At 40.6% G+C, this 27,361-nt stretch overlaps 1 protein-coding gene across 2 annotated transcripts in view; it reads right to left on the bottom strand.

The window, feature by feature from the left end:
• NAMPT (nicotinamide phosphoribosyltransferase) overlaps window positions 1-26,753 on the bottom strand; it is a 35,744-nt gene extending 8,991 nt beyond the window's left edge. Inside the window, exons 1-7 of one of the 2 annotated variants that reach the window (XM_061640389.1) lie at window positions 26,280-26,753; window positions 16,496-16,652; window positions 11,712-11,815; window positions 10,782-10,910; window positions 9,135-9,293; window positions 8,638-8,774; window positions 3,479-3,704 (exon numbers count right to left, since the gene is read on the bottom strand). In XM_061640389.1, coding sequence (XP_061496373.1) covers window positions 3,479-3,704; window positions 8,638-8,774; window positions 9,135-9,293; window positions 10,782-10,910; window positions 11,712-11,815; window positions 16,496-16,652; window positions 26,280-26,339 — 972 coding nt within the window. In that variant the 5' untranslated portion in view covers window positions 26,340-26,753. Of the gene's footprint in view, window positions 1-3,478; window positions 3,705-8,637; window positions 8,775-9,134; window positions 9,294-10,781; window positions 10,911-11,711; window positions 11,816-16,495; window positions 16,653-25,445; window positions 25,832-26,279 lie in introns of those variants that run through there. The other variant, XM_061640390.1, reaches the window with a different exon arrangement.
• Window positions 26,754-27,361: the final 608 nt, after the last annotated feature.

Raw genomic sequence — 27,361 nt, 5'->3', positions numbered from 1 at the left:
TCCGGAGGTAAGACAGTCTCAGTTTGAAAGGACACAAATTGGCTCTTCTTCAGCTTTTTCAAGACATGATCTTCATGACTCCCAAAAACGCAGTCCTCCATTTTGTAACTTAGAGACAAGAGACCTTGCGTTTTCCTCTTCGCGCAGTATGAAGTACAGTACCTGCTTTGCCAGCCTTGGATGAGGTTGGTGTATTTGCTCAGAGAGCCCTCGAGCACCGACTCTGTCTTCCTGCCTGCCGCCAGCCCCCCTCCCGTGCCGCCAGTGCTCCCTCCCAGACTGGCCGTGGCTGAACTGGGGCTGCTGCTGCTCCCACCACCTCCATCAGGCCTCCCAGTTAGTGCATCCACCGCTCCTTGCCGACCCGGGAGCCCCTGACTGGCAGAGGAGCAAGGAGAAGAGCCTGCTGAGGTGGGGCGGCTGCTACTCCGGCTGCTGCTGTTACTGCCGCTGTTTGCTGGAGCGGCTACGACGTCTGCACCGCTCTGCGCCGTCGCCATGGCCGCTACCTTCTCCATGTTCTGCTTTGCAGAAATAACAATAAGCCTTGCACATACACAGGGCTTTAATCTTTGCTCAGCAAGTGAGCAGGGATTAAATCCTGCTGCTTTGGCTGTGCCACCTTGTTCACAGCCAAGGCAGGATTAAACCTTGTTCTCCCACTCATCAACTGACATCACTAGTGATGTCAGCTGGTGAGTGAGTGGGTGTGGTTTAGGGAAAATGGCCTCATGGACCAAACTGGACCCCTAGGGGGGCCATTAAGTTTTCCAAGTTTTTCTGGATGAATTGGATTATCTAGATCCTTTTCAATCAGGCTTCAGGCCTGGTCATGGGACAGAGACTGCCCTGGTTGCCCTGTTTGATGACCTACACTGGGCATCAGATAGGGGAGTGCATCCCTGTTGGTGCTGCTGGACCTCTCAGCGGCCTTCGATACCATTGACCATCGTATCTTTCTAGACCGTCTAGCTGGGATGGGTTTGGGAGGCACTCTTTTACAGTGGCTCCAATCCTACCTGATGGACAGGACCCAGAAAGTGGTACTAGGAGACTACTGCTCGTCCCCCTGGCTGTTGGTCTATGAGGTTCCGCAGGGTTCCGTTCTGTCTCCCATGCTCTTCAACATCTATATGAAACTACTGGGAGAGGTCATCCGGAGATTTGGAGTACAAATTTGGAGTACAATGTCATCAATATGCTGATGTCACTCAACTCTATCTCTCCCTACCATCTGATTGCAGGAGGGAGTGCTCATCTTAAACCAGTGCCTGGAGGCTGTGAAGGACTGGATGTGGGCTAACAAACTGAAACTTAATCCAGACAAGACGGAAGTGTTGCTGGCCGAGGAGGAAACTGCACCATGGACAGGGTTGCAACCGATTCTGGATGGGTTGCTCTCCCCTTGAAGCAGCAGGTTTGCAGTTGGGGAGTTCTCTTGGATCACCATGCTGCAGGTGGCTGTGGTAGCCAGGAGTGCTTTCAGTCATCTCAAAATGGTCTACCAGTTGCATCTATTCCTGGAAGCAGTTGACTTGGCCATAGTGACATATGAATTGGTGACATCGAGGCTTGACTATTGTAACACACTCTATATGGGGCTGCCTTTGAAAATGGTTCGGAAACTACAGTTGGTCCAAAATGCAACAGCCACGATGTTAACTGCCATGGTGCAGGGGGCATATCACCTCTGTGCTTTATTGACTCCACTGGCTCCCAATTTGTTTCTGGGCCCAACTCAAAGTGCTGGTTTTGACCTTTAAAGCCCTAAACAGCCTTGGACCAGGGTACCTGATGGGCCGCTTACATCCATATGTTCCTACCCTGAATTTAAGATCATCTGCCTCTGGTCTCCTCTGCGTGCCTGGATTGAAAGATGTTAGATTGACAGGCACACGGGAGAGAGCCTTTTCAGTTGTGGCCCCAAGGCTCTGGAATTTCCTGCCTCAAGAAGCCCGCTCTGCTCCCTCCCTGATGGTTTTCCAGAAATTTGTGAAAGCTATCTTGTTCTGGAGAGCCTTTGAGAGGGACTGATGGGTGAGCCTGACACTGTTTTTAAGCTCTTTATTGTTGAGCTCTTTATTTTTAATTTTTATCTTTGGAGTCCTTTTAGTATGACTCCCCCATATATCTATGCATATATATTTACATATATGTCTGTGTGTGTGTGTGTGTGTGTGTGTATATGCATATTGTGTTTTATGTATTTAACTGTACTTTATTTATTTTAATTTACTGTAAAATTTTGGGTTTTTATTGTGTATACTTTTATTATGTATGTATGTGATTTTATTGTAAGCCACCCTGAGTGCCCTATTGTAGGGTAGAAGGGTGAGATAGAAATGTTTTAAATAAATAAATGGCTCCCCATCCCTGTGCTAAGGCTACCTGCTAAAGCCTCCAGCATCTCCCAAGCCCTCTATTTAATTATAAAATTGTTCTGGACCACTCAAAGTCTTTCCTCAGATGTCAGTAATGTCTTAACATTATATAGCATCTGCCTACTGGAACCAGTGCCAATTTAAACAAAGTAGTTCTTGTAGATAGCAGCAGCTGAAGCATTTGTGATTGTTTATCAAGCACTCCATTATGCCAGTAAACTGAAATCATTAACTTTTATTGGCAAAGCAGAGGCACCATACATGTAAAGCAGTGTTATTTCTGGTCTGTGGCCTACATTTCTGAAAGCCAAATTTGAAATGCTCACATTTCAGAGACAATTCTGGACACCACGATTCTAAACAATTACTTTGGAAACAATTACGTCATGTGTCCCCACCAATACATCCTAAAATTGTAATTATAATTGAGATAAGGCACTATGCAAACAAACAAGTGGATAGTTCACAGTTACTTCACTTAAATAATCTCTCTTACTACTCTCACGCATGACAGCTAGGAGTGAAAGGGTGGGACAATCACTTTCCAAGCTGCTACTTATAAGAATGAGAGAAAGGATAGCACAGCCAAGGATTGTGCTGTGGATACTCATCATGGCGAAGGAGATACCTTAACCATGATCCCAAGTTCAGACACACAGAGCCAAATCTTGGCTTAGCCACCGCATTGTGCTAAAAAGACCAGGGAAGAACAAAGCAAATGCAAGCTCCTGTCTTGGAGGCAACACATTCGTGCGATCCGGTAAGCCATACTTCAGCTTACCATGATATGCAAACCAAGCCGTTCAATAAATTTCAGGTTTCATTTCAACTATATTAGATACTTAGGCCTTTCTTTAGAAACTGATTATATATTATGTCAATTTAATAAGTATCAGCATAGCCCATAAATACATTTGGAAATATAAACTGAACAGTTCTGACAAAAATTATCTTGAAGCACAGGTTGTAAAACCCAGTAAGATATTCCTAAGTGGTTTTAGATTGGAGTCATTTGCAGAAATAGCATTAGATTAAAAGAATAGGGTTTTCCTAAATAACTTTATTAAGTAATTTTAAGACATTTTAAAAATATTTACCTTTAGCACGGTGTCAAGAGGATTTCCTGAATCTGGCCTAATAATCAGTGGAGCTTCTGAACTTCTTGATTCAATTAATTGCCTTAAATCTTCACCCCATATTTTTTCGCAAGCATTGTAAATGTCATAACTGTCACTGACCACAGATACAGGCACTGAAGAAAATTGTGTCACTATGTGTTCAAAAGCATCTTTTTCATGGTCTTTTCCCCAAGCTGTTATAGTACTGAAAAAACAGAAGATATTTACTAACTTGACATATATGTGCCAAGTTGCATTTTCCTTTCAGCATATGTAATACTGCAGTACACAATTATAATCTATGCTAATACAATGCATAGTACAATGCAATACAATACCCCCCTAGGATGCACACCTTAACGTGGTGAGAGGGTTTGAGAGTGTTGAAGAAGCTGAGAACAATGCTGTCAGGAGTCTAGACTAAGAGACTGGACTCCTAGCAGGGGCACCCAAGGCAGAATGGTCAAAGCTGAGACACCAGACTAAGATGCATCCAAACTCAGAGGAAGGCAATGGTAAACCACCTCTGAATACCTCTTACCATGCCAACCCTATGAACAGAGAATCCAAAATGCAACATGAGATAGTGCTGGAAGATGAGACCCCCAGGTCAGAAGGCATTCAATGAGCTACTGGGGAAGAACAAAGGACAAGTACGAGTAGCACTGTGACTAATGACGCCGATGGGTTAAAGCCGAAAGGAAGCCCAGAGGCTGATGCGCGCAGATGCAAAAGGGGAGTCTGGAGTTGTATGACACACACAATAGGAACATGGAACGTGAGAAGCATAAACCAGGGAAAGTTAGAAATTGTCAAACAAGAAATGGAACGTATCAACATTACAATACTTGGCGTGAGTTAATTAAAATGGATGGGAATGGGACATTTTCAATCAGGCAACTACAAAATATTTTATGCAGGAAATGAGAAATTAAGAAGAAATGGGGTTGCTCTAATAGTGAGAAGTGATGTAGCAAAAGCAATTAGGAGCTACAACACAAGGTCTGAGTGAGTGATTTCAATAAGATTAAACAGGAAACCTATTAACATAACCATCATCCAAGTCTATGCTCCAATGGCAAACACAGAAGAGGAATTGGAGAGATTTTACTCAGAAGTACAGGAAGGAATTGATCACACACCAAAACAAGATGTGCTGATAATCATGGGGGACTGGAATGCAAAAGTAGGGAACAGAGAAGAACTAGGAATTGTGGGGAAATGGGGCTTAGGAGACAGAAATGAAGCAGGAGAAAGACTTATCGAATTCTGTGAAGCCAATGATTAGTTTCTCGCAAACACATTTTTTGAGCAACTGAAAAGACGACTGTACAGGTGGACATCACCAAATGGTCAATATAGGAATCAAATTGATTACATAACTGGTAGCAGAAGATGGAGAAGTTCCATACTTTCTGCAAAAACAAGACCAGGAGCAGCCTGTGGTACAGATTATGAACTGGTCATACTGAAAATCAGAGTAAAGCTAAAGAACAACAAAGCAATCATAATACAAAATACAATTTAAGTAACATCCCAGAAGAATATAAAGATGAAATAAGGAACAGGTTTGAGGCTTAAACTTAGTTGACAGAGAACCAGAAGAACAATGTAGTGAAGTCAGAGACATTATCAGGGAAGAATGCAAAAAGGCAATACTTCTAGTTAAAAAGAGAGAAAGACCTCAATAGATGACTGAAGAAACTCTTAAAATGGTTAAAGAGAGAAGGAAATCAAAAGCAAAGGGAGATAGAAACACGGTCAGAACCCTAAATGCAACAATACAGCGACTAGTACATAGGGACAAAGAGAACAATTATAATAGTTACTGCATAGAAATAGAAGAGGAGAACAAAAAGGATAGAACAAGAGCCCTATTCCAAAAAATTACAGAAATTAAAGGGAAATTTAAACCAAGAGTAGGGATGTTGAATAATCAACAGGGGAACCCACTGACTGACCAAGATGAAATAAAAGGAAGACGGGAGCAATACACTGAAGAACTCTATAAAAGAGATGCCAGGATGACAGATTCATTCATGAAGGAACGGTATGATGAAGAACCAGAAATTTTAGAATGTGAGGTGAAAGCTGCTCTTAAAATACTTGGAAGAAACAAATCACCAGGAACAGATGGCATACCAATAGAGTTGCTACAAGCTACTGAGACAATCTGTCCAAATTTTGACAAAAATTTGTCAACAAATATGGAAAACTAAACAATGGCCGACAGACTGGAAGCATTCAATATATATCCCAATTCCAAAGAAAGGAGATCCCAGGGAATGCAGTAATTATCGAACTATTGCCTTAATATCCCATGCAAGTAAAGTGATGCTCAAGATTCTACAACAAAGGCTCTTACCATATATGGAGCAAGAAATGCCAAATGTCCAAGGTGGATTTAAAAAGGGAAGAGGCACCAGAGATCATATCGCAAGCATGCGTTGGATAATGGAATGGAGCAAGGAATTCCAGAAGAAAATCACCCTGTGCTTCATAGATTACAGCAAATCCTTTGACTGTGTAGATAATGGAAAACTATGGAATGCTTTAAAAGAAATGGGGGTGCCACAGCATCTGATTGTCCTGATGCGCAACCTATACTCTGGACAAGAGGCTACTGTAAGGACGGAATACGGAGAAACCAATTGGTTCCCCATCGGAAAGGGTGTGAGACAGGGGTGTATTTTATCACTCTATTTGTTTAATCTATACACAGAACAGATACAGAAAGCGGTATTGGACCAAGATGAAGGAGGTGTGAACACTGGAGGGAGAAATATCAATAATTTAAGATACGCAGACAATATCATACTACTAGCAGAAACCAGTAACGATCTGAAATGAATGCTGATGAAAGTTAAAGAGGAAAGCACAAAAGCAGGACTACAGCAGAACTCAAAAAGACTAAAGTAATGACAACAGATTTATGTAGCTTTAAAGTTGACAATGAGGACATTGAACTTGTAAAGGATTATCAATACCTCGACACAGTCATTAACCAAAATGGAGACAACAGTCAAGAAATCAGAAGAAGGCTAGGACTGGGGAGGGCAGCTATGAGAGAACTAGAAAACGTCCTCAATTGTGAAGATGTATCACTGAACACTAAAGTCAGGATCATTCAGACCATGGTATTTCCGATCTCTATGTATGGATGTGAAAGTTAGACAGTGAAAAAAGCGGATAAGAGAAAAATCCACTCATTTGAAATTTCGTGCAGGAGAGCTTTGCGGATACCATGAACAGCAAAAAAGACAAATAACTGGGTCTCAGAACAAATTAAACCAGAACTATCACTAGAAGCTAAAATGATGAAACTGAGGTTATCATATTTTGGACACATCATGAGAAGACATGATTCACTAGAAAAGACAATAATGCTGGGAAAAACAGAAGGGAGTAGAAAAAGAAGAAGACCAAACAAGAGATGGATTGATTCCATAAAGGAAGCCACAGACCTGAACTTACAGATGCTACTGGAGGTCGCTGATTCATAGGGTCGCCATAAGTCGTAATTGACTTGAAGGCACATAACAAACAATACAATGCAACTATTCCTTATATTCACACTACTTTTTAACCAATAGATTGTATAGATTTCAATCAGTTATGTTTTCTGAAGTGTTATAGATTTTACATGCTGCTTTCACTCATATGAATCAGCTTTTGCCACCCAATTTAGCCCAAGATCTTAATTGCCACATGGAAGTTCTTGGCTACTCCCAACTTTGGAGGGGCAGATGTCAAGGGAGCAGTAATAATGCTCATCCTGAAGACGGATCAAGTGAATGCATACATATGAACATGAATACCAGCAGGATATCAGAGTAATTGCTGGAACATGAAATTTGCATTTAATCTCAAGGGTTTAATCAGATTTCTCAGGAACCAAGAGCTTATGCTTGAAGACCCCTCTTACACAAAACCAGTTCTAAGGAACCTGTATTATCAAGCCACTGAAGGAACCTCTCAGGCAATTCGGTAGTAGGGAAAGTACCAGAATCATTAACGTTCTAGAGACAGTGTAAAGAGAAAGGAGAATGTAAAAATCAGCCTATATTCTTGCCAAAAGACAGCAAGGACCAGATCTTCTGGGGATGCATGGTGGAAGGCACTAAGCTCTTATCGCTATCATATTCAGTTAAGCTTTAGTATTCATAAACATATACTCAACATGATCTTTTTATGACAGTTATGTATCCGACAATAGTGAATACCAGTTTTATGGTATATTATCCCCCCCAAACCCCGACCACTGCATTTGCCCCATCCAGTACTTGAAGTTAAAGCCCATAGCCTCCCTACTCTACAAACAAAGTACAATATTATTTTTATGACCACCTAAATGGTAATAGCATGGCAAGACTACCAAAAGGAATTTGAAAGACTCAATATAGGTAGAAATGTATGTTCAAACATCAAATATTTAGACACATGGGACTTTTCCAACAGTACTTTTCGATGAACATTACAAGTTATTCAGTCTGTTCATACTGATATATCAAGGCTGATAGTTTAAGCAACACTACCTTATTTTGCTACACTATACACATGAAGGCTAACATCTGCCTCTAGAACACTTTCAAAACAGCCAAGCTTTTAATGTTATAGTGGAAGCACTTGATTGCAATGGAAAAATTCATGTGTTGACAAAAGAGATAGTCAATTCTTAATAAACTGAACATCATGCTTGCCAATTATGACACATTTAATAAATTCTTCTAATACTTATTACTCAGATCTCAACAAATAACTTTAATAAAGTGTAAAAACATGGAGTATAATAAACTTACTAAATCAAACTTCTACTTTCCTTACATGGGACCTGGTAATTATTCAGGAAAGACTTCGCTCCTTAATTGAATAATTTAAAACCAGTGTCATAAAGAAAATTTGAATGTTACTACATTTGTACATATAAAACCAGCAGAATCAATAGCAAGGAAAAACAGCAACCAATAGCTCTTGCTGCTTGGTATGAGACTTGCTAACAAACTGTTTAATGATTTTACATGAGTTCAAGTTGTTTTTAACAATAAGATTTGTGGTGTTCTCAGCTGAAGTGGGACCATAGCTTCAGCTAATCTAGACTTGACAGCTACATGCAACATTTCAAAGGAATACAAAGATACCTGTGTTCAGCAGCTGGTACTGAATAGCCTGGCACAGGGTCTTTTGTTCCATAGTATTTTTTAATTAAACCAATTCCTGCTACTGTGTCAGTTCCTTTAAAGTTCACCAAATGTGCAGAGGCTCCTATTCCTGCAGTCTGAGAATAAGACAAGATTATGAATTAAAGGTATGCTCAAAAATGGCAGTGACTAGAACATTCGATTTCAAAGCATAGTAACTCCAAATTAAGAAGTACTTTTTTCAGTTCTGCAGTCAGTATCTACAGGACAATATAAACAAGATATGAAATGCCAGACTTGTTTTTTACTGCTGTAAGTTTAAGGCTGTAAGAAAAAAAGACAGTACAAAGTGTTCAAGGTTTATGAATCCCAGTTTTAGAATGTATATACAGTAGCTAAACAGTGGCCAAGAGTTGTTAATTCTTATTACCCAAATTTATATACATATGTATTGTTCAGCAACAAAGCTTTCAACACAAAATGGATATGAGCATTACCTCTTGTGAAGAGACCCCTCTGTAACCAAAATCATGTAGCTTGTATTCCAGACCGTCTAAACTGCCTGAGGTTTCTAGCAGATATTTTGCTAGGATCTTCTTTTGTTCTCTGGAGTTTGTGGCTACTGTGATTGGATACCATGACTGAACAAGAATAGTCTAGGAAAAAATACGATGTTCAATGAGTAAGTGTGAAGATGCCCACTGCAAGATAGATATAAAAGGATAATGTTGCACTAAATGGGAACTACAATATAGAAAGAAATTAGATATGACAGGTAGTGTTCATACATGTACACAGGTAATTTACGTTTCCATTGATCATGTCATATCACCTTTAAAAGTTCAGAAATAATTCTTTTAAAGTATGAAAGGTTTCAGATCCATTCAACAGACATTTCTGCTGCATTCTACTTCCATCAATTGAAAAGGGTTAGCAAAAATAATATCTCATCTCTGGAGCAGTAAACACAATTATTTGTATTTTCACCTAATTTGGGAGGGGAAAGGGTGGAAAAAGATAGTGACTGAAATATGAGCCTGGTAAATCTTTGTAGCCTCAAGACTCAGTTATTGTAATGTCCTCCATGTGGGGCTGCCCCTGTATCTGGTCTGGAAGCTACAGCTAGTACAGAATGCAATAGCCAGACAGCCTACAGGAGCAGGTTACTGGCATTACACTGTTACAGTGAGAGCTGCATTAGTTACCAATTTGCTACTGGGCCAGGTTTAAGGTTCTTGTGTTAATTCACAACGTCCTAGACAACTTGGGCCCAAAGTCGCCTGATTCCTTACCGCTCCACCTTGACTGCTGAGGCCTTTGGATGCAGCACTTTTGGTGCTCCCACAAGCCCTTGAGATTCGGCTGGCCTTTACCAGGGAGCTTTAGTGTGGCAGACCCTGCCCTATAGAAGTTCTTGCCAACAGAGGTTTGGCAGCAGTTGCTTTCAGACATCTTCTGAAAACTGTATTATTCAGACAGACCTGAGATACGAGATACTTTGCCAACCAGCTTTCACTGATGTGGCTGACATCCTTATTGTTTTTATTGCAGTATTGTGTTTTGAGGTTGTACAGCACCTTGCATTTTTTTTATGAAAGTGCCGTTTAAAAATATTTAAATAAAATAAAAATAAATACATTAAAGAGATAAACAAAATTATTGTGGAGATCCTAAAGAACCAGTTGCACTTTGGGTCAGAAGGAAGAAAGTGCACCATGTACACAGCTTGACAATGGTGGCCAATCCTAGGCTCCTGTTCTCTGTTGACCTGAACGCACAGCTACCTTGGCACAACTTTATACCTAGCAGGGCACACATGGTTTGAATCACCCTAGGACAGAGAATTAAGCAGTTTATGAGCCAACCAATAGCATATATACAAGCTGCATTACATGTATCTGGGGGGGGGGGGAAAGAGTTTCACAAAAATTAATATACCAATGCCTTTTGACTGTATTACTTTGTATAAAAGTAATTTGTCACTGTAAAAATAAACTAATAGCACAACTTGTATTTAATTATGCATTTCCTCATATTAAAGGGCTGAACGACACTTTGAAAGGTGGATTGAAACACATGATCAGGTCATAGTGAAAATAAAGCAAATATACCATCAATCACGCAGAGATTTTTTTGTTAATTACCTCAATCCAGTTTGTGAGCCAATAACAGTCTGGATCAGTGTTTTCAACAGTGAACAGTACATTTCCTCTGGGAATGACACTGCCCTCAGGAACAGCCTTTACTTCTATAGGAAGACAACCTTCGTACTTCTGTTATATAAACAGATACAATAATTATTTGGAAAGGAGGGTCAAAGACTATTTTTTCCACTGGGTGAAAAATATGAGGGTCTTTATTTATTGACAGTCTATTCTTTTAAATAGCAGTTACTCAAAATACAAAGCTACAACACTGTCCGGGTTGAGTCAGAGCACTTCCCCCCCTTCTTTCAATTACAATACTGATAATTGTTTTAACTTTATGTTAGCAAGGCTCAGCTCACATCAAGTACTTGTGTATGAGTCACAATACCACTTGCACAGCAAAACTATGATTTCACCAGGGAATTTAGGGCTGTGCCCTCAAACTATGGGGCAAGCTTCCTTAGAGGAACAGACAGATGCTGACTCATCAATGTTCCCCAATTTAGTCAGAAAAAGTTTCAGTTCAGCTCTGACTTTAAGTTAACATAATATTTTAGAAATGACTAGTTCTCCTGTACTGTCAGTTACGTATGCAATTACAAAGAGGTGTAGAAAAAGGTTATAAAGCTCTTTCCAATTTTGTCATCAATTTGCTATTCCATATGGAAATTTGTCCTGCAGGCTGAACTCCCATACACTTTCGTATGTAGTAATAAAGCCCTGGAAAGGATAAACTGCTTTGCTCTATGGACTATTAAAAAAACCCACAGCAACAGTGGAACAGTTGCTAGTACACTCATGCTGAAGAAGCTAAGGCTTTTGTCAACTGCAACCACATAGCTAATGCAAGGTAATGTTTGACAGTTACATAAGTGATAGCTATTCAAAAGTGTTCCATTTTGAAGTGTTCATTAAATTTCTTTTTACCTCAAGAATGTAGTTCCACCCGGTTTCATTGAAGACATCATCTTGAAAGTGTTCCTTGTATACTTCTTTGGCTTCCTGAATTTTCTCTTTGGTTACCACTTTGCCTGTGATGTAAAACAGTTTTAAGTTGTAACAAATACATAAAAGTCACTACTGAAACAAGAATATATTCAAAAAGTTGGTTGGGCATGATCATTTATTGTTTTACAGAAGTACTGTGAGAGAACAAACTGGCTATATTATGCAAAGATTTTGATTTCTTGACCATGGCTAGTGAAATTCTCTCTGGTTTAGTAACTAACTTAGGCTTGCAATTCTATACCACTTACCTAGGAGCAAGCCCTATTAATTCAATGGGACAAGTCTGAGCAGACATGCAAAGGATTGCACTGTTATGCTGCAGTTGGAAATATACCCTCTGAATTTAGTAGAATTTATTTCCATGTACACATGCATAGGATTGGGCTGTGCGCATCCTGATTTTAAACGTTACCTAATAGCAGATTCCACTGGTTTGAGTCGAATTTCATTCCAAATAAATGATTTATGATCAGTAAACATAGTATGCTTATCGCCACCCACTGATGATAATCACCTCTGATGAGTCTGTTACAAATTTCAAGTAATCAAATGAAGGCTGCAGTTGTCACATATTAAATCCTATGTTTTACTCTTATCATTTCCCTTTTATGGCAAATAGAAAGTAGTTTGTCCTAATACCACTCTTCATGGGTTGCTGGACACTGTGCTGATCAATATAAATAATGAAAATGATGTTCTGAAGAGGACAGATGCATGCCAATAACAAAATGATTACTCTAGCCTGGATTATACAAAGGAAGCTATTATCATCATTGTACTTGTAGAGGCCAATATGATGAACCAGAGAGCTTCACACTACTATATTAGAATGTGAAGGGCTTCTATAAAATAAACTCATATTTATACTATCATTACTTGGGGATAGTTTTCTTAATTAGACAGAGGGGATTTGTAAACACATAATCATTACATTGTATTCATTTATTATTAAATTTGTATCACACCTTTCCATGAAATGGTGCTCAATGTGGCCATCAGTAATGCACATAACAAGACACAGAGACAGGTATATAAAACATCAATAAAAATAATAGCCAATTGAACAAGTTGCAACATTTACAGTGACTATAACTTTGAGCGTATAAGGCTAAAGGTCTATCTAAATAAAACCTATTTGCCTGATGGGGAAAAGTCATCAGAGAAAGACCTTTTGATTGTATCAGTATTTTCTAATGAATATGTTATGTTGATTTATGTAAAACTGCTTAGAGGTTTTTGTTGATTAAGCGATGTATAAATCTTGTTAAACAGGTGGCCTATACATGAGTAACATTTTTTGCTGGGAGATCTGTTAGTCTTATAGACCATGTTTTGTACTATGGGCTTAGTGTTTTATTGAAAAATGGAAATGGACTGCCTTCAAGTCGATCCCAACTTATGGCTACCCTATGAATAGGGTGTTCATGGTAAGTGGTATTCAGAGGGGGTTTACCTTTGCCTCCCTCTGAGGCTAGTCCTCCGCAGTTGGCTAGGGCCTGCTCAGCTTGCCACAGCTGCACAAGCCAGCCCCTTCCTTGACCGTGACTGCCAGCTGGGGGGCAACTGGGCTCCTTGGGACTATGCAGCTTGCCCACGGCTGCACAGGTGGCAGGGCATGTAACCCCTGAGCCACTCACTGTGGGGTGATCTTTAGCTGGCCCTTGACACCCAGGAGACACCAGCGGGGATTTGAACTAACAGACTCTGGACTCCCAGCCAGGCTCTCCTCTCCACTGTGCTATACCAGCTGTAGTGTTTTATTACTCCTCACTTATTAATTCTGGGGTGTGTGGAGTATTAGAAGTTTTAATTTGCATTCTTGATATTGTCTTTTGAAATTTTAGTATGTAAACCACCTTGGAATAGTTGTACTTGGAAATATGTCCTGTCAAGAACACTTGTAACATGCCTCTTGTGCAAAGAACTGTGGGATTTCATGTTGTCCAGAAATGAGGCCTCTGTGAGAGCAAAGATGTCTGCAGTGTCATTTCTGAGCTGCAGTAAATTAGCAGGTCTGTGTGAAGACACCTGCTTATCTGTAAGGGCCTGGTACTCAAGGTCACCCTAGCTTGGGAATGGAGGGGAGTACGTGCCAGTTAGGCGCAAAGACATGAAGTATTACCTCATGAGAAAGCCCCAATTGGCTAATTAGTTCTGGACTGTTACTAGGAACTTTTCCATAAGTATAGGAGTGAAATCTTTAGCCTTTGTTCCCCTGGGTTCCATCTTGCTATAGGTGGGTATGTGTGTGGGTTCCACTGCCATCTACTACCCAAGCTGGGCATCTCTGAGGAAATGTGGGACTTTACAACAACTACCTCTTCTGTAAGTAGAGGTGGTTAGTTAGGTTAGTACGTTTTTTTGTTTTCTTGTTTTGTTTTGTGACTGAACTCTCTGTCTGCATTTTACCTGGCCCCTTTTTGGGTGTGTGTTTTAAGGAACCATTTTGCTGCTATTAATTGTGTACTTATATTTATTCAATAAAGCTACTTATTTACCAGTGTGTGTTCACTGCAGGGGGAACTCGGCTCTGAATCTGGTACCTTGGCAGCTGACCACAGACTACCATGTATTTGGGGTTGCCTGAGGCTTCAGGACAAGGAGTGCCCTTCTGGCTTTTGGAATCCCTGGCAAGTTATTTCTGGGCCCTGGGTTTTCCCCTTGACTCAGAGTGGTTAACCAGTTTAAGGGGTGGTGGAAGTCTACCTACCCTCCCTGCAAGGTTGTTGTTGTATTACTTAGCACTGACAATGGGAGATATTTTGCCAGAATCAACTGCCCTGGGTGGGCAGCAAGTCCTGGGACTGCATAGAGTGCCAGGCTAGTGGCATGCGTGTATGACATGTCCTACAGATATTTATAAATAAATAAAGCTCCCTTAGAATTAGATGGAAAGCAGAAACAGAGTTGAGTGAGTGTCATCAATGTATTTTGGACACAGGACTCCAAAAACCCTGGGGTTTCATGTAGATGTTCAACAGCATGGGAGACAAGATGGTATCCTGAGGGACATCATAGCCCAAAAGCCAAGGCATCAAAACAGGAATCTCCCAGCACTACTTTGTGGAATCACCCTTTTAGAAAGGACTGGACCCACCATAAAATAGTGCCTCTTAAATCTCATCCCAGCCAGGTGGTCCAGAACGATATTATGATTGATGACAGCAAAAGATGCAGAAAGGTCCACAAGAACCAACTCTTCTTTTTCAGTTCCCAGCATAGATAGTCTGCAAAAGGTAACCAAAACTGTCTCCATTCCATAACCAGACCTAAAAGTGAATTAAAATGGATCTAGATAATCTGTCTCATCTGGGAACATCTCGTGCTCAGATACCACAACACACTTAAAACATCTTTCCAAAAACTAGAATATTAGGGGTGGAAATTATTTAATGTAGTGGGTTTCAGGGTAGAGTCTCTTATGGGCATGCTACAATCACACTCTTTGAAACCACAGCCTCTTAAATACTAGATATTTGACAGTAGATTGAAATGCTTAGACAAATGTTATGATTATCCCAAGAACGTTAGCACTGCACTAGTATCTTCAAGCAAAAGGGACATATAACAGTAATACGAGATTTACTTACTATGTTTATATGTTACATTTCTTCTATGGAATTAATTTTACCACTTACTCCAGGGGAGGAGAACCTCTTGCCTGCAGGCCTAATGAGGCCCACCAGGCCTCCCTATGTGACGCGCTAGGCCATTTCAGTGAAGCAGTGTCCACCTGATAATTTCTGGATCTTGCAGAGTGTTTTGCGATGCACTCTGCAAGCCTGTGGGGGGGTGGGGTGGGGTCACCTGATGTCATTCTGATGTTAGCTGGGGGGGGCATCCACCTGTCAAACTTGGTCTGAAAGTGGTGGTGACGTTAACGATGTGACCTGCTGGCCAAATCCTGTTTCCCATCTCTGACTTAAGCGGTAAATTAAGCCAGCCACTTAAAATACGTATATCAAAGACACTATCTTGAATAAATAAATATTACTGGTCACAAAAAAGCCCTAGTTAAGACTAGTTTTGACATTTATGTTAAAAAAACCCATGTCATAACATATTTTCAGTTTTGAACATAGCGTTCTTTCCTCCAAACCTTAACTGAATCCCATGGAAAGCAGCAATATTGTTTCACTCTCAAGTGTTTGTCAATATCTGAACATATGAACAATTCACCTGAAGACAGATTATAGCACAATTATAACTTGAACACGTTAAACATGTGTTGTATAAGATCAACAGTGCAGTCCTACACAGTGCAGTCCTCAGCAGTATGTCCCCTTAAGTTCAACAGGGCTTAGTCCCTGGTAAGTGGGTTTATGATTGCAGCCCAAGTATATCCAGTTAAAAACCTTTAGAAACAGGGCTGGGAGAGACTCCTGCCCAAACCCTTGAGACAGATACTATCAAGACAGTACACACTACAGAGAAAGACAGACCATTTTCCTCTTTCACTAAAAGGCAACTCCTTATACTATAAGGCTTATAGTGAATTAAATAAATTAATTCAGAAGTTATATTAGTTTCTGGTAATATAACAATGTGATAATTATTTTACCTCTTTTTATCAATACAAACACTGAATTAAAACATTTTCACAGCTGCTCCTACTTTAAAGAATTCAGGAAAAAAGTTGAGAAGCTACAGAATGTGGGTGTTTATTTAGAATTAAAAATATATAAAATTCTAGGATGAAATACCTTTTAAGTATTTATTAAGAATATACTGCAACCCGTAAAAAACAGTCTCCTCATATTTCACCTTCCTGAATTTAGAGTTCTCTGTCTTCTTTTCACGACATTCAAAGTAGGAATAAACTTTGCTTGTATTGGGTGGATATTGTTTATAATGTGTCACCTACGATAAGAAAGACTTCAGTAAGCAAATATTTTATCACACATACAAAATGATTATCCAAAACAAGCTATTATTGTGCCACACACATTCTAGTGAGGATCGCTTTCAACTTTCCGCCTCCATCTCAGCCTGACAAGCTTGAAATAGTTCAACTTTTCTAGATTTGGAAAAAGGGAGCATTTTTATCACTCCTCTTACCAGCAACATATGGAACAGACCATTTTCAAGCAGACACCCCTTTTTCTTTAGCTGCCCAAGCCAATAAGTAACTTAGAACATAACTTTTCCAGAACTGAGAAGTGAAACTGACCAGTATTCTGAACAACTGTGAAAAGGGGCTCCACTTTCAAATCTAGTGTAGCAGCATTCCTTTAGAGCTGAAACTATTGTTTCAATGATCTGCAGGATTTTGGTGTTATTACAGGGTTTCCCTGAAGCACAAACCAAGTGTAATAAACTTTGCTTGCAACCAATTATTTTGGTTGGACTTGTGCATGATCATAATAGTCATCACCATGTACAGTCCTATGTTTCTTATTTGCATTGCAGAAGCTTTGTCTTGTCTATAAACAAGCTCCTTTTAGACTTCATCTGTCAATCAGGTGCTTCCTGGCAATATTAAATGGCAAGGTTACATATAACTATATAAGCAGGGAGGGGGAAAAAAGATTCACCATATTTTATTTTCCAGAATAGTGACACAGGTAATCATGGCATGGCTTTGGTGCCACAGTCAACAGAGTATTTCCCCCCTCAATTGCAACACTATTACAAGTAATTATTAAACTACAGGAAGCATTACAAAAAAAGAACTTAAGAAAAAACAAGAATTTTGATTGATACTTTGATCAACACAATTTTCAAGAACTTTGGTAACTTACTATAGTCTTACTTTAGATGAATGTGTTAACAGAAAGTCATCAAAAATGGGATATTTTTACACACAGAACATCAGTTTGATGACACCTCTTCAGGGGTTCTTCTGACATTTTCAAGACAAAAGCATTTGATTTTTCCCTTACCCGCAAAACTAAAGCTGTAGATTAAAAGATTTTTAAAAGTCAAATTTCCTTTCCACCAGTTAGCTTTTTTTTTTTTTTGCATTTCTCTCAGGTTGGGAAAGTTTGGACTAGTCAGTTTCACTCTCTGTTTCTGATACACCAGCACAATGCTGTAGTGTCTGGGTTTCCAACATTGCAAGGCAATGTTTGATAAGTGAAAATATTTTCAGACAGATTTTTAAGTTTAAAAATCCTAAACTTTGAGTGTATGGCAGCATGCAAATATCTTCATAACTTCAATTAAGGAAAACACTCTAGATAGTACTGGCGTATTTGTATTTTATCCCTAAGCTGCCTTGAGGATCTGACTCAGCCCTACATATGGGACACAAAATTATTAAATAAAGAAAATGGAACATTATAGTTTGGTTTTGTTCAGTCATTTCCAATGGTAGCATTTGCAACAATTGGTTGAACTGTTGCCCATATGCAAACACAGCAAATGCCAGCAATATACACCTTTATCTGAAATAGAAAATCAGTGATATCTAAAGTCCTCTCTTTCAGGATAAGGTTTGTTGGAATGCTAGTCAATGTTTTAAAAATTCCACATAATCGGGGATTATTTAATACCACATTTCATGTTATAATACACTTGATCATATTAAAAATGCAACATTATCACATCCAGTTCATACTCTGATGAACATGCCTAAACTGAAGGCCCTTGATTAGGAAGCAATTTCCTTTGCTTTTTTCACTACATTCTATGGCCCAGTTCATATGTCCCATTAAACCATGGTGCTACTTAAAAGCACACACTCCTGTTGCCATCACACTGAATGAAACAAGCCAGAGCTTGGTTTGTTATGTTGTCTGTACCCAGACTCATGGTTTGTTTCCATCAAATAAACTAAAAGCCTTAAGCCAAGAACAAACCTTGGCTCTCATTGGCAGCTTGTAGAGAAACCATGAGCCTGGGTATTGACAACAAAAACCAGACTCTAGTTTGTTTCATGTGCAGTGCAGCAGGAGCAGGAGCAGGAGTGGGGAGCAGCATGGGCACTTTTGAGAAGCATGCGCTAGCACACAGTTCACATTAATTCATAGTTTGTTTTTAAAGTAGGGTTTAATGTGACATGTGAACCAAGCCTATGTATGCTTTAAAAAGTGAATTTCAATAGAGAGTGGACATTTTTGGGTAGCAAACAATATTTTTAGTTTTGGGGGTACAGTTTCATGATCCAACAGCTTCTAAAGCTTTTATCCTGAACTTAGATGAATGATTTATAGCAACATAACATATCAGAATTGCAAACACCTGAGTATTTTTCAAAAGCTTTCCAAGGGCGGTATTCAACTCATCCTATCAACACAAGGATTTCCGCTTGTACAGTATGCCTTCCCCGCTCCCTCAATCTGCTCCAAAGGGTTGTAGGAACCCCTAGAACAGAATCATTATAGTTGTTGTTATGGCCCACCCTTCACCCAAAGACAGGTCACAATAGTTTTAAAATACATTATTACAAACAGTTAAAAACAACCTAAAATCACATCATAAAAAAAAATAAGTGGGTCCTAAAACTATACATCCTAGGTGTCCAGGGTAAAGAGGTGCGTCTTCAGCATTTGCCAAAAATTGTACTGTGAAGTTGCAATCACACCTCTGTGGGGAGAGATTTCCACAACTTAGGGGCTGCCACAGAGTATGCCTGCTCCCAGGCCGCCGCCACCCTGAGCTTCTGAGGGTGATGGAACTACCAAGAGGGTCCCCTCTACTTATCCCAAGAGGTTTTGTGGGGAAGGAGGAAGTATTTCAGATATTTGGGACCCAAGTCATTTAGGGCTTTAAACACTAATGTGAGCACCCTGAACTGGGCCCAGCAACAAACTGGCAACCAATGGAGCTGTTTTAAAATAAGGGTTGTATGAGTTCTAAAGCGTACTCCTACCAATAATCTGATGCTGCATTTTGTACCAGTTGAAGTTTGAGTCATCTTCAAGGGCAGCCTCACATAGAAAGCATTTCAACAATCCAATCTGGAAGTTATCAGAGCATGGAGTACTGTGGCCAAATCATCTCTGTCCAAAAGGGGCCGAAACTGACAAACCAGACAGAGCTGGAAAAAGGCACTCGTAGCCACTGAAGCCACCTCAGCCTCCAGTGGCAATGCTGGATCCAGGAGTAGCCCCAAGCTGTGGACCGGCTCCTTCCATGGGACAGCAACCCCATGCAGAGCGGTCTGTCTCCCCACCTCCCAGGCATGAGAACTCTGGACGCATAATACATGTCTTTGCAGGATTCAGTCTCAATTTATTGGCCCACATCCAGCCCATGACCACCTCCAAGCACCAGTTCAACACCTCAACCTCAATTTAGGGTGTGTGCAGCATAGGAAAGGGAGGGAATCCCATTTCACAAGCAGAAATCTTTATGCCAACAGGACCCCGACTTAATACTACATTGGACACAACCCCATAACTCTGCCTTGTAAGAACTGATGTTGTTGCTATGTGCCTTCAAGGTGATTACAATTTATGCATCGGTGATCTCCAATAGCATCTCCTATAAACCACCCTGTTCAGATCTTGTAAGTTCAGGTCTGTGGCTTCCTCTATGGAATCAATCCATCTCTTGTTTGGCCTTCCTCTTTTTCTACTTCCTTCTGTTTTTCCCAGCATTATGGTCTTTTCTAGCGAATCATGTCTTCTCATTATGCATCCAAAGTATGATAACTTCAGTTATCGTACGCTGGATACAACCCCATAACTCTGCAATGTAAGAATTACTTCTTCAAAACTATGGAAATCTGTACCTAGTTTTCTGAACTGAATCTGAATCTGTACCTAGTTTTCTGAACTAGTTGCAAAATCTGTAGTGTTTCCAGTGCAGAAACAGACAGAAACTTGACAAATTAAGGTGCTGATGCCTAGTAAAATTAGCTTAATATAAAAAGATTTTCTTTGAAAATTACTTCTGTTCACATTCAGTCTGAAATGCCATGCCAAATCATACGCACTATGCAATGAGTACATGACATTAAATATTATTATTATGTTATTGTTTATTAGATTTCTTATATGCCATTTACCATGAGGTCCCAGGCTGGGTTACAACAATTCAAAAATACAATATTAAAAACAAAACAGATTATAATCAAGACAATAAGGTGGGTGTGAATATATGTATCTTAGGTTTCAAAAACCAGGATAAAGAGGTGCGTCTTCAGCTACATACAAGGAAAACTACGTAATGAACGTGCCAGACACATCTCTGTGGAGAGGACATTCCACAGTTTAGGAGCTGCCATAGAGGGTCATGAAGTATTCCATGAGGCTATCTGTGCCATTTACATCACAACTGGTAGTTGTAAAAATTAAAACTTTAAGAACTTTTTCCTGAGCTTACTTTTTTCTCTCCTCCCTCCCCATTCCTTTTTCCTTGTCTGTCATATCCAGAATTCTATAGCTTGTAAGTTTGATTACTGTATTGCACTTCATATAGGATACCCCCTGAGAAGTACTGGGAAGCTGCAGCTAGTACAAAACATGACAGTTCATCTGTTAAACTGGGAATTTACACCATGAATATACAATCCCTATTTTGAGTGAACCACAGTGGCAGCCCATCAGTTTTTGTACATAATGCTAGATGTTAATTTGAACCCACAGAGACCTTAGACAGCCTTCCCATCCATTAAAATCATCACTGGAGGCCCTGCTCTGAGTGCCAGTGGCTTCTGAAGAAAAACTGGCAGGAACAAGGATCAAGGCCTTCACAGTGACACCTCTAGTTCTATGGCTTTTTCTTCCTAAAGAAGTTCAACCAACCTCATTGCTTGCCTTTCAGAGACAAGCTTTATTGTTTAAGCAAGTTTTTAAGTCTCCTGTAGGAGTTTAAAATAATCTGTCCTGCACTTGGAAAATGTTATATATATATTGCCTTAACTATTGGAAGCTCTTAAACGTGGAGATCCTTCTTTATAAAGTACTCTCAGAACAGCTACGAACTGTCCCATCTTCCTTCAAATCCTTCTCTAAAACCTCATACATGCCATATTAACCCCATGCCACATCCCAAGTTTTAAAATTTAGGCTGATAGTTCCATTTGTTTGGTGTTTTTTGATACTATGACATAAGTTTTAATTTTCGTTATATACTGGTATATGTCATCGGATTAAAATACCAACTGTCCCTATTTTGCCTTTCAGGAGATGTTTGGGACACCTTTAAAAAATTATTAGTATACCTGTGCACTACAGGTTCTATCCCTCTTCCCCAGGTCTGTACTAGTTAAATATCTTCTGGGGTGATGCATCTTGACTAGTGCACATATATAGACTTTGTTTACCTCTAATTTATATTTCAGGTCCATGTCATTTTCACATGAGTTCACTCATAAGTCCATTCCATTTCCACATTCATCTAAAACTTTTTAAAGTCTGCATGAAAAAATCACACTAGATATTTGAATTATCTCAAAATACATATTTCTAAACCTATTTTCTCTGAAAATAAGCATTCTGATTATGTTTTTGAGGTGAAAATGTGACAGAACATTCACAAAATACAAACTCTGGTGGATAAGTCTCTGTACGTCAGTCATGGAAGTGCAGATCAGGTCAACTCACATCAGAATTCAAATACTTTCAAGCATCCCTCATATAAATGCACACCTATGAACACAAAATGCCAATGCATTGCTTCCTTTCCATCCTCCATTCATAACTACCTCTCCAGATAGTAGAAGCTGATAAATGTATTTGAACTGCAGCTATTCTGCTATAAATAAAATCAGATCAATTGTGAGGTTAAACATTCTTTAGTAATAAACTTACATTCAGTTTAGTAGCCTGCTTGCTTCAAAAGCCAGCACTGGACAAGATATTGTGGAGTAAATCAATGCACTGCACAGCAGGTGGAAGACCCTTTAGCAACATTTCCCCGATAGCCACACATGACCAAGAATTCCATGAAGGCAAGTGAGCAGGCTAGTGGAGATAGGATGGGTTCAGCTCATCACTACTTCACCACTCACTGCCAAGAGACTAGTAGTCTGTGTTCCTATGTTGGTTGCAGAACAGTGGTTTCTCTTACATGAGAACATAAGAAGAACCTGCTGGATCAGGCCAGTGGCCCATCTAGTCCAGCATCCTGTTCTCACAGTGGCCAACTAATCATGTGAGCATGGAAACACAGTCTAGTAGCCTGTTAGCAGTAGCTACTGTAGGCTCCTTTACAAGGCAAAGGAAGCGAATGGCTCAGACAGTGCCAATATAAGAACAGGGGTACTGCAACTAAATAAGACTGCCCCTATTTTCATGTGTGAAATGGAAAGGATATGCTCTTTAAAGCATTATGAACAATGAGGGTATCATATAAATATTTTATGGGTCAACTCATGTTGGCCCCAAGATACAAAACTAGTTAACAAGTCCATCTTAAAATGCAGCCACTGATTATTTCTGACATTTTTGTATGAGCATTTTTTCTTATTTCCCCCATTTAAATATAAATAAATAAATAAAATATTGTTCCTGAAAGATTGGCCATTGGCCAAGAAACTAATGTCACAAATTCTGATGAAGAAATGTGAGTTTAGACTATGAGGTTTTATTTGTTGCAACTGTATCCTGCCCTTCTTTCAAGGAATGGGGTTCAAGCCCCTCACAACAACCCTGTCAGATAGTTTAATCCTTAAAAACGTACGTCCTATATTTCTGCCCCCAAAGGTATCCAAACAGCTAATAATATATATATTAAAACCACAAGTGAAAAGCACACAGAAAACATAAAAAATAAGAACAGAATTAAAACCAAAAGAAAAACGACTGTAGCAAAAAAAAATCTCTCTTGGATTAAGTCATCCAAGGCCACCCTACAAGACCTATGGCTGAAAACAATGTGACACTCCAACTCAACACTGAAGCACAGTAGCTAAAGAACTGAGCTGCAAATTAGGAAGTCTTGTCTCTGCCATGAATTCACTAGGTGTCCATAAGCAGGTCGCTCTCTCTGGGCCTAAGTTGCCCCCTTCTGCAATATGGGGGACCATAATGCTGACAGTGTATAGGGTTGTTAAGGATTATAACTAATTAATGCATGTGAAGTGCTTCGAACACTTGAAAGTACTATATGAAAATGCTCTCACTGAATTGTTTTCATTTATTGTTAAATGACAAAGTAACTTGGACAAGGACAGTGAAGCTCCTCATACATTATAGAAGGATCTCGAAATATGCAAATAGGCATATGAGAGAAAGGCTTACTTCAGAGTATGAAGTTAACTCCAATTATTCTTAGGGTCATAATGGATTAACTTTTTTACTGTGGCAAACTATGTCCACACAGAACTTTAAAATCTAAGAACATAATGCTTTGCCTAAGCTAAAATTTTCATAAAGATTTCTTCTATTGCTACTACTGTAAAAGCTAGTCATTGCTTCCAGCATGAAAGTTTAACACAGGGCACAATCTAACAATTAAGGCTGCAATCCTATACTCAGTGACCCATAGGGTTAAATTCCATTGAACTCAGTATGACTTAGTTCCAAGTAGACATGTAAAAGATTCAACTGCAAATTCCACTGATATCAGCAAGGCTAATGTTAGAACACAGCTACAGTGACTGCAGCAGGTGAATTGCTGCTACAGTAAATTTTAACACAAAACAGCATTTGAAAGCATAGCTTTAAACCAATAATTTCCCGTGTACTGGTAATTTATTTTAATAAATTGGCCACAATTTTCCTCAAGCAGAAATTTCCTCTGCACTCCATTTAAATGCTTTTATAATCAGTAACTGCAGCAATAGTACTGACTGGTTTAACTGTTTCTGTTTCCTAACAACACTACAATCTACTACGATATACAGTTCCAAGTTTTTCAAGATTAACAATTGTGTAATGGAATTAAACTATGGAGCGCAGTATCACAGCTACTATTGTAATTATAATCCAACAATTTAAGTACTAAATTCATGCCTTGGTAAGAAACAAATATATGCTTAAAGCCAGCTAAAGACCTCTGTGATTTAAAAAATTGTCTGGAGAGCTTAACTTCCTTATCCACTCACTACCCCCCCTTTTTCTTCTTCTACACTCTACAGCATTGTACCTTTGTGGTCCAAGTTAATCAACAGCTTTAGTAATGAAATACCATAGTAGCACAGGTATTTAACAGCTGACAGCTCTGTACATATCAGTAGATAGAATCTATCTTGATAAAGAACTAAAAGCATGGTTACTTTCAGCAGTTTATTAGCCAGATAGAAACCTAGTACATCTACTATCAGATAAATCTTAATCTACTTGCATACAAAGGATTAACTTTCCTTAGAAATATGAACCCTTTCTTGAACCCATCCTCCTTTCCTACCACCAGTCAACTAAAATTAACACTTCACACTAGTCTAGTAAGTGAAGGAAGCACGTGTTTACCATCATTTAATTCCCCCTTCAAGAATTTGGAAGTGAGACTCCCAGTGTTAGAATGAAGGCGCAAATTCGCAAGAGCTGCAGTGCTGAGCCAGCTCCTCCACTCTACAGGTTTCACTTTCTATCTTCCACATTTTTTCTCTCTCTCTGCACTTTTCTATTACTAGCAACTTCTCAGCACAGAGCATGAGGGAAAGACACGAGTAGTAGCTAAAGCCACTGACCCTCCACTTCTGTCGGCATGTGTGCATGATAAACCCCAGCCTCCATTTTTGCACCAAGCCAAGCTCATAAGGATGCGGGAAAAAGATGTTACACTCCAAAACAAGCCAAGAGCATCACTGTCTGTCCTTACCTCTCCCCCACAGATGTAGACCACTGAACACATTCCAATCCATTAAGGGTGGGGAGAGATAACAGAGCTCAACCAGCCCCAAGTTTCCAGACAAAGCCTTCAAATCTGACACTTCTGTTCTAAAAAAGCAGCCCTGCTACGGAGCAATCCCATCCACGTTTATGTGGAACCAGCACCGCTGATTTCAATGGACTTACTCCCAAGAAAGTATACAAAGGACCGTGGCTTTAGTTTGTTGCCGTAAAGATGGGAAGTCTTCCCACTCTTCAAAAAGACCTGCCTTGTATTTATTGTGGCATAAGCTTTCCCCAGAAGAGAAGAGCCTTCCATCACAATGTGCCCGGGATACTACCAAAGGCAAGCTAGGTGGCTTCCCATACCCCCTCTTTTAGCAAGCCTCTTATATAGGCATGGCCTGAGATCCGTCACACACGTAGCCCCAGACACCCAGCGCCATGCAGCACTCCCCCGGCGCCCAGCCACGTCCTGGCCTCGTGCCCGAAGTGGCGAGGGCGAGGTGGAAAACAGAAACAAGAGACAGAGAGAACTGGAAGGGGGGGAGGTGAGAAAGAGAATGAAAAATTAGCAGTTCGCGGGGCGGGGGGAGGTGAAGGCATAAAGCAGGCGCAAGAACCGAGCAATACCTGCAGCGAGAGCCAAGCCAAGCCATCCTCCTGAAGGTTGCGAGAGGCTGGGAGTGGGGGGGTGAGAAGGGTGCAAAGGTGAATCAATCTATCTATTTGGCTAAATAGGTACCTCCCTCCCTCCCTTCCCTCTTGAGACCCCCCTCCGCTCTTTCTTCCCGCCTGCCTCCCCTCTTGCTTCACCCCCAACCTTGTAGGAGTCGGTCGCGAGGAGGATGTTGAACTCGGCTCCCACCGCCGCACTTTCCATGTCGCCTGGTGGCTGAGAAATAAGGGGGAGGGAAGAAACAAACCGCGAGCACAGCGCGCGAGAGCACCAGCCGCTGAATGGGGAGGAAGGGACACGAAAATGGGCTTCGCTGCTGCTTCTTTCGTTGCCCGCTGCCAAGCGCCTCAGGGGGCGGCTTGGGGGCGGGGCCACGACGTCACGGAGGGCCGAGAGACGGCTCTGTCGCCATCCCCGCCCTTGATTGGATGCCGTCCCTAGAGTGGCGGGAGAGACGGACAGAGAGGAGCTGTGAGGTCACTGGGGGGGAGGAGTTTCGGCGTATTCGTCAATTGGTCTGCATCTCAGGAGGGGAGGGAGGGCAGTGACGTCACACAACAAGCTATTCTGTCCGTCTCTCTTGCGTTCGCTGTTCCCCAAAAGAACGAAAAAGGGGTGGACTGAGGAATTGTCGTCACAGGGCCTGATGCTCCTTTTTCCCTCCTCGTCCTCATTGGACAGAATGATTTATCTGGCCAGCGGACGAAGGGTGAGGCGAAGGACAGGAGGGAGAAAGGGAATCAGGTGTCGCCCGACGCAGACGGCGATGGTTGCTGGAGAAAGGATTGAAGCGCATGCGCAGCAAGGGGCAGGGATCCGCTTTCGTTTCTCCGCACTCGGAGGGCTGCGGTGGAGCATTAGAGAGGAATGGAAAGTGAACGTGAAGGTCATTCTCCTGGCACTCCGTCTTTCTGCGGCGGTGAATCGCGGCGGCTGGGATTCCCGTACATCTCCGCAGGGGACGCACACGCTTTGACATGTGGCACCATTCGGCCTGACCTAAACTTGTTTACAGTCCCCAAGAAGTTAAACCCACTGAGTTCAATGGCACTTGCGCCTTAGCGAGTGTGTGGCGTTGCAACCCTATTCGATGCATTTTTTAATCTACAAGTCCTGTTTACCGAGGAACAAATCCCACTAAATTCAGTCGGATTTGTTCCCAAGTAAGTGAGTGGCGGATTTCAGCCTTAGCATGGCATTCTGTAAAGTCCAAATTCTTCCAAGTA

This window comes from Rhineura floridana, chromosome 8, assembly GCF_030035675.1.
Source record: "Rhineura floridana isolate rRhiFlo1 chromosome 8, rRhiFlo1.hap2, whole genome shotgun sequence".
NCBI classification, from domain to species: domain Eukaryota; kingdom Metazoa; phylum Chordata; class Lepidosauria; order Squamata; family Rhineuridae; genus Rhineura; species Rhineura floridana.
Note: the sequence above shows the minus strand (reverse complement) of the source record. Positions and strands in the feature narration are given on the sequence as shown.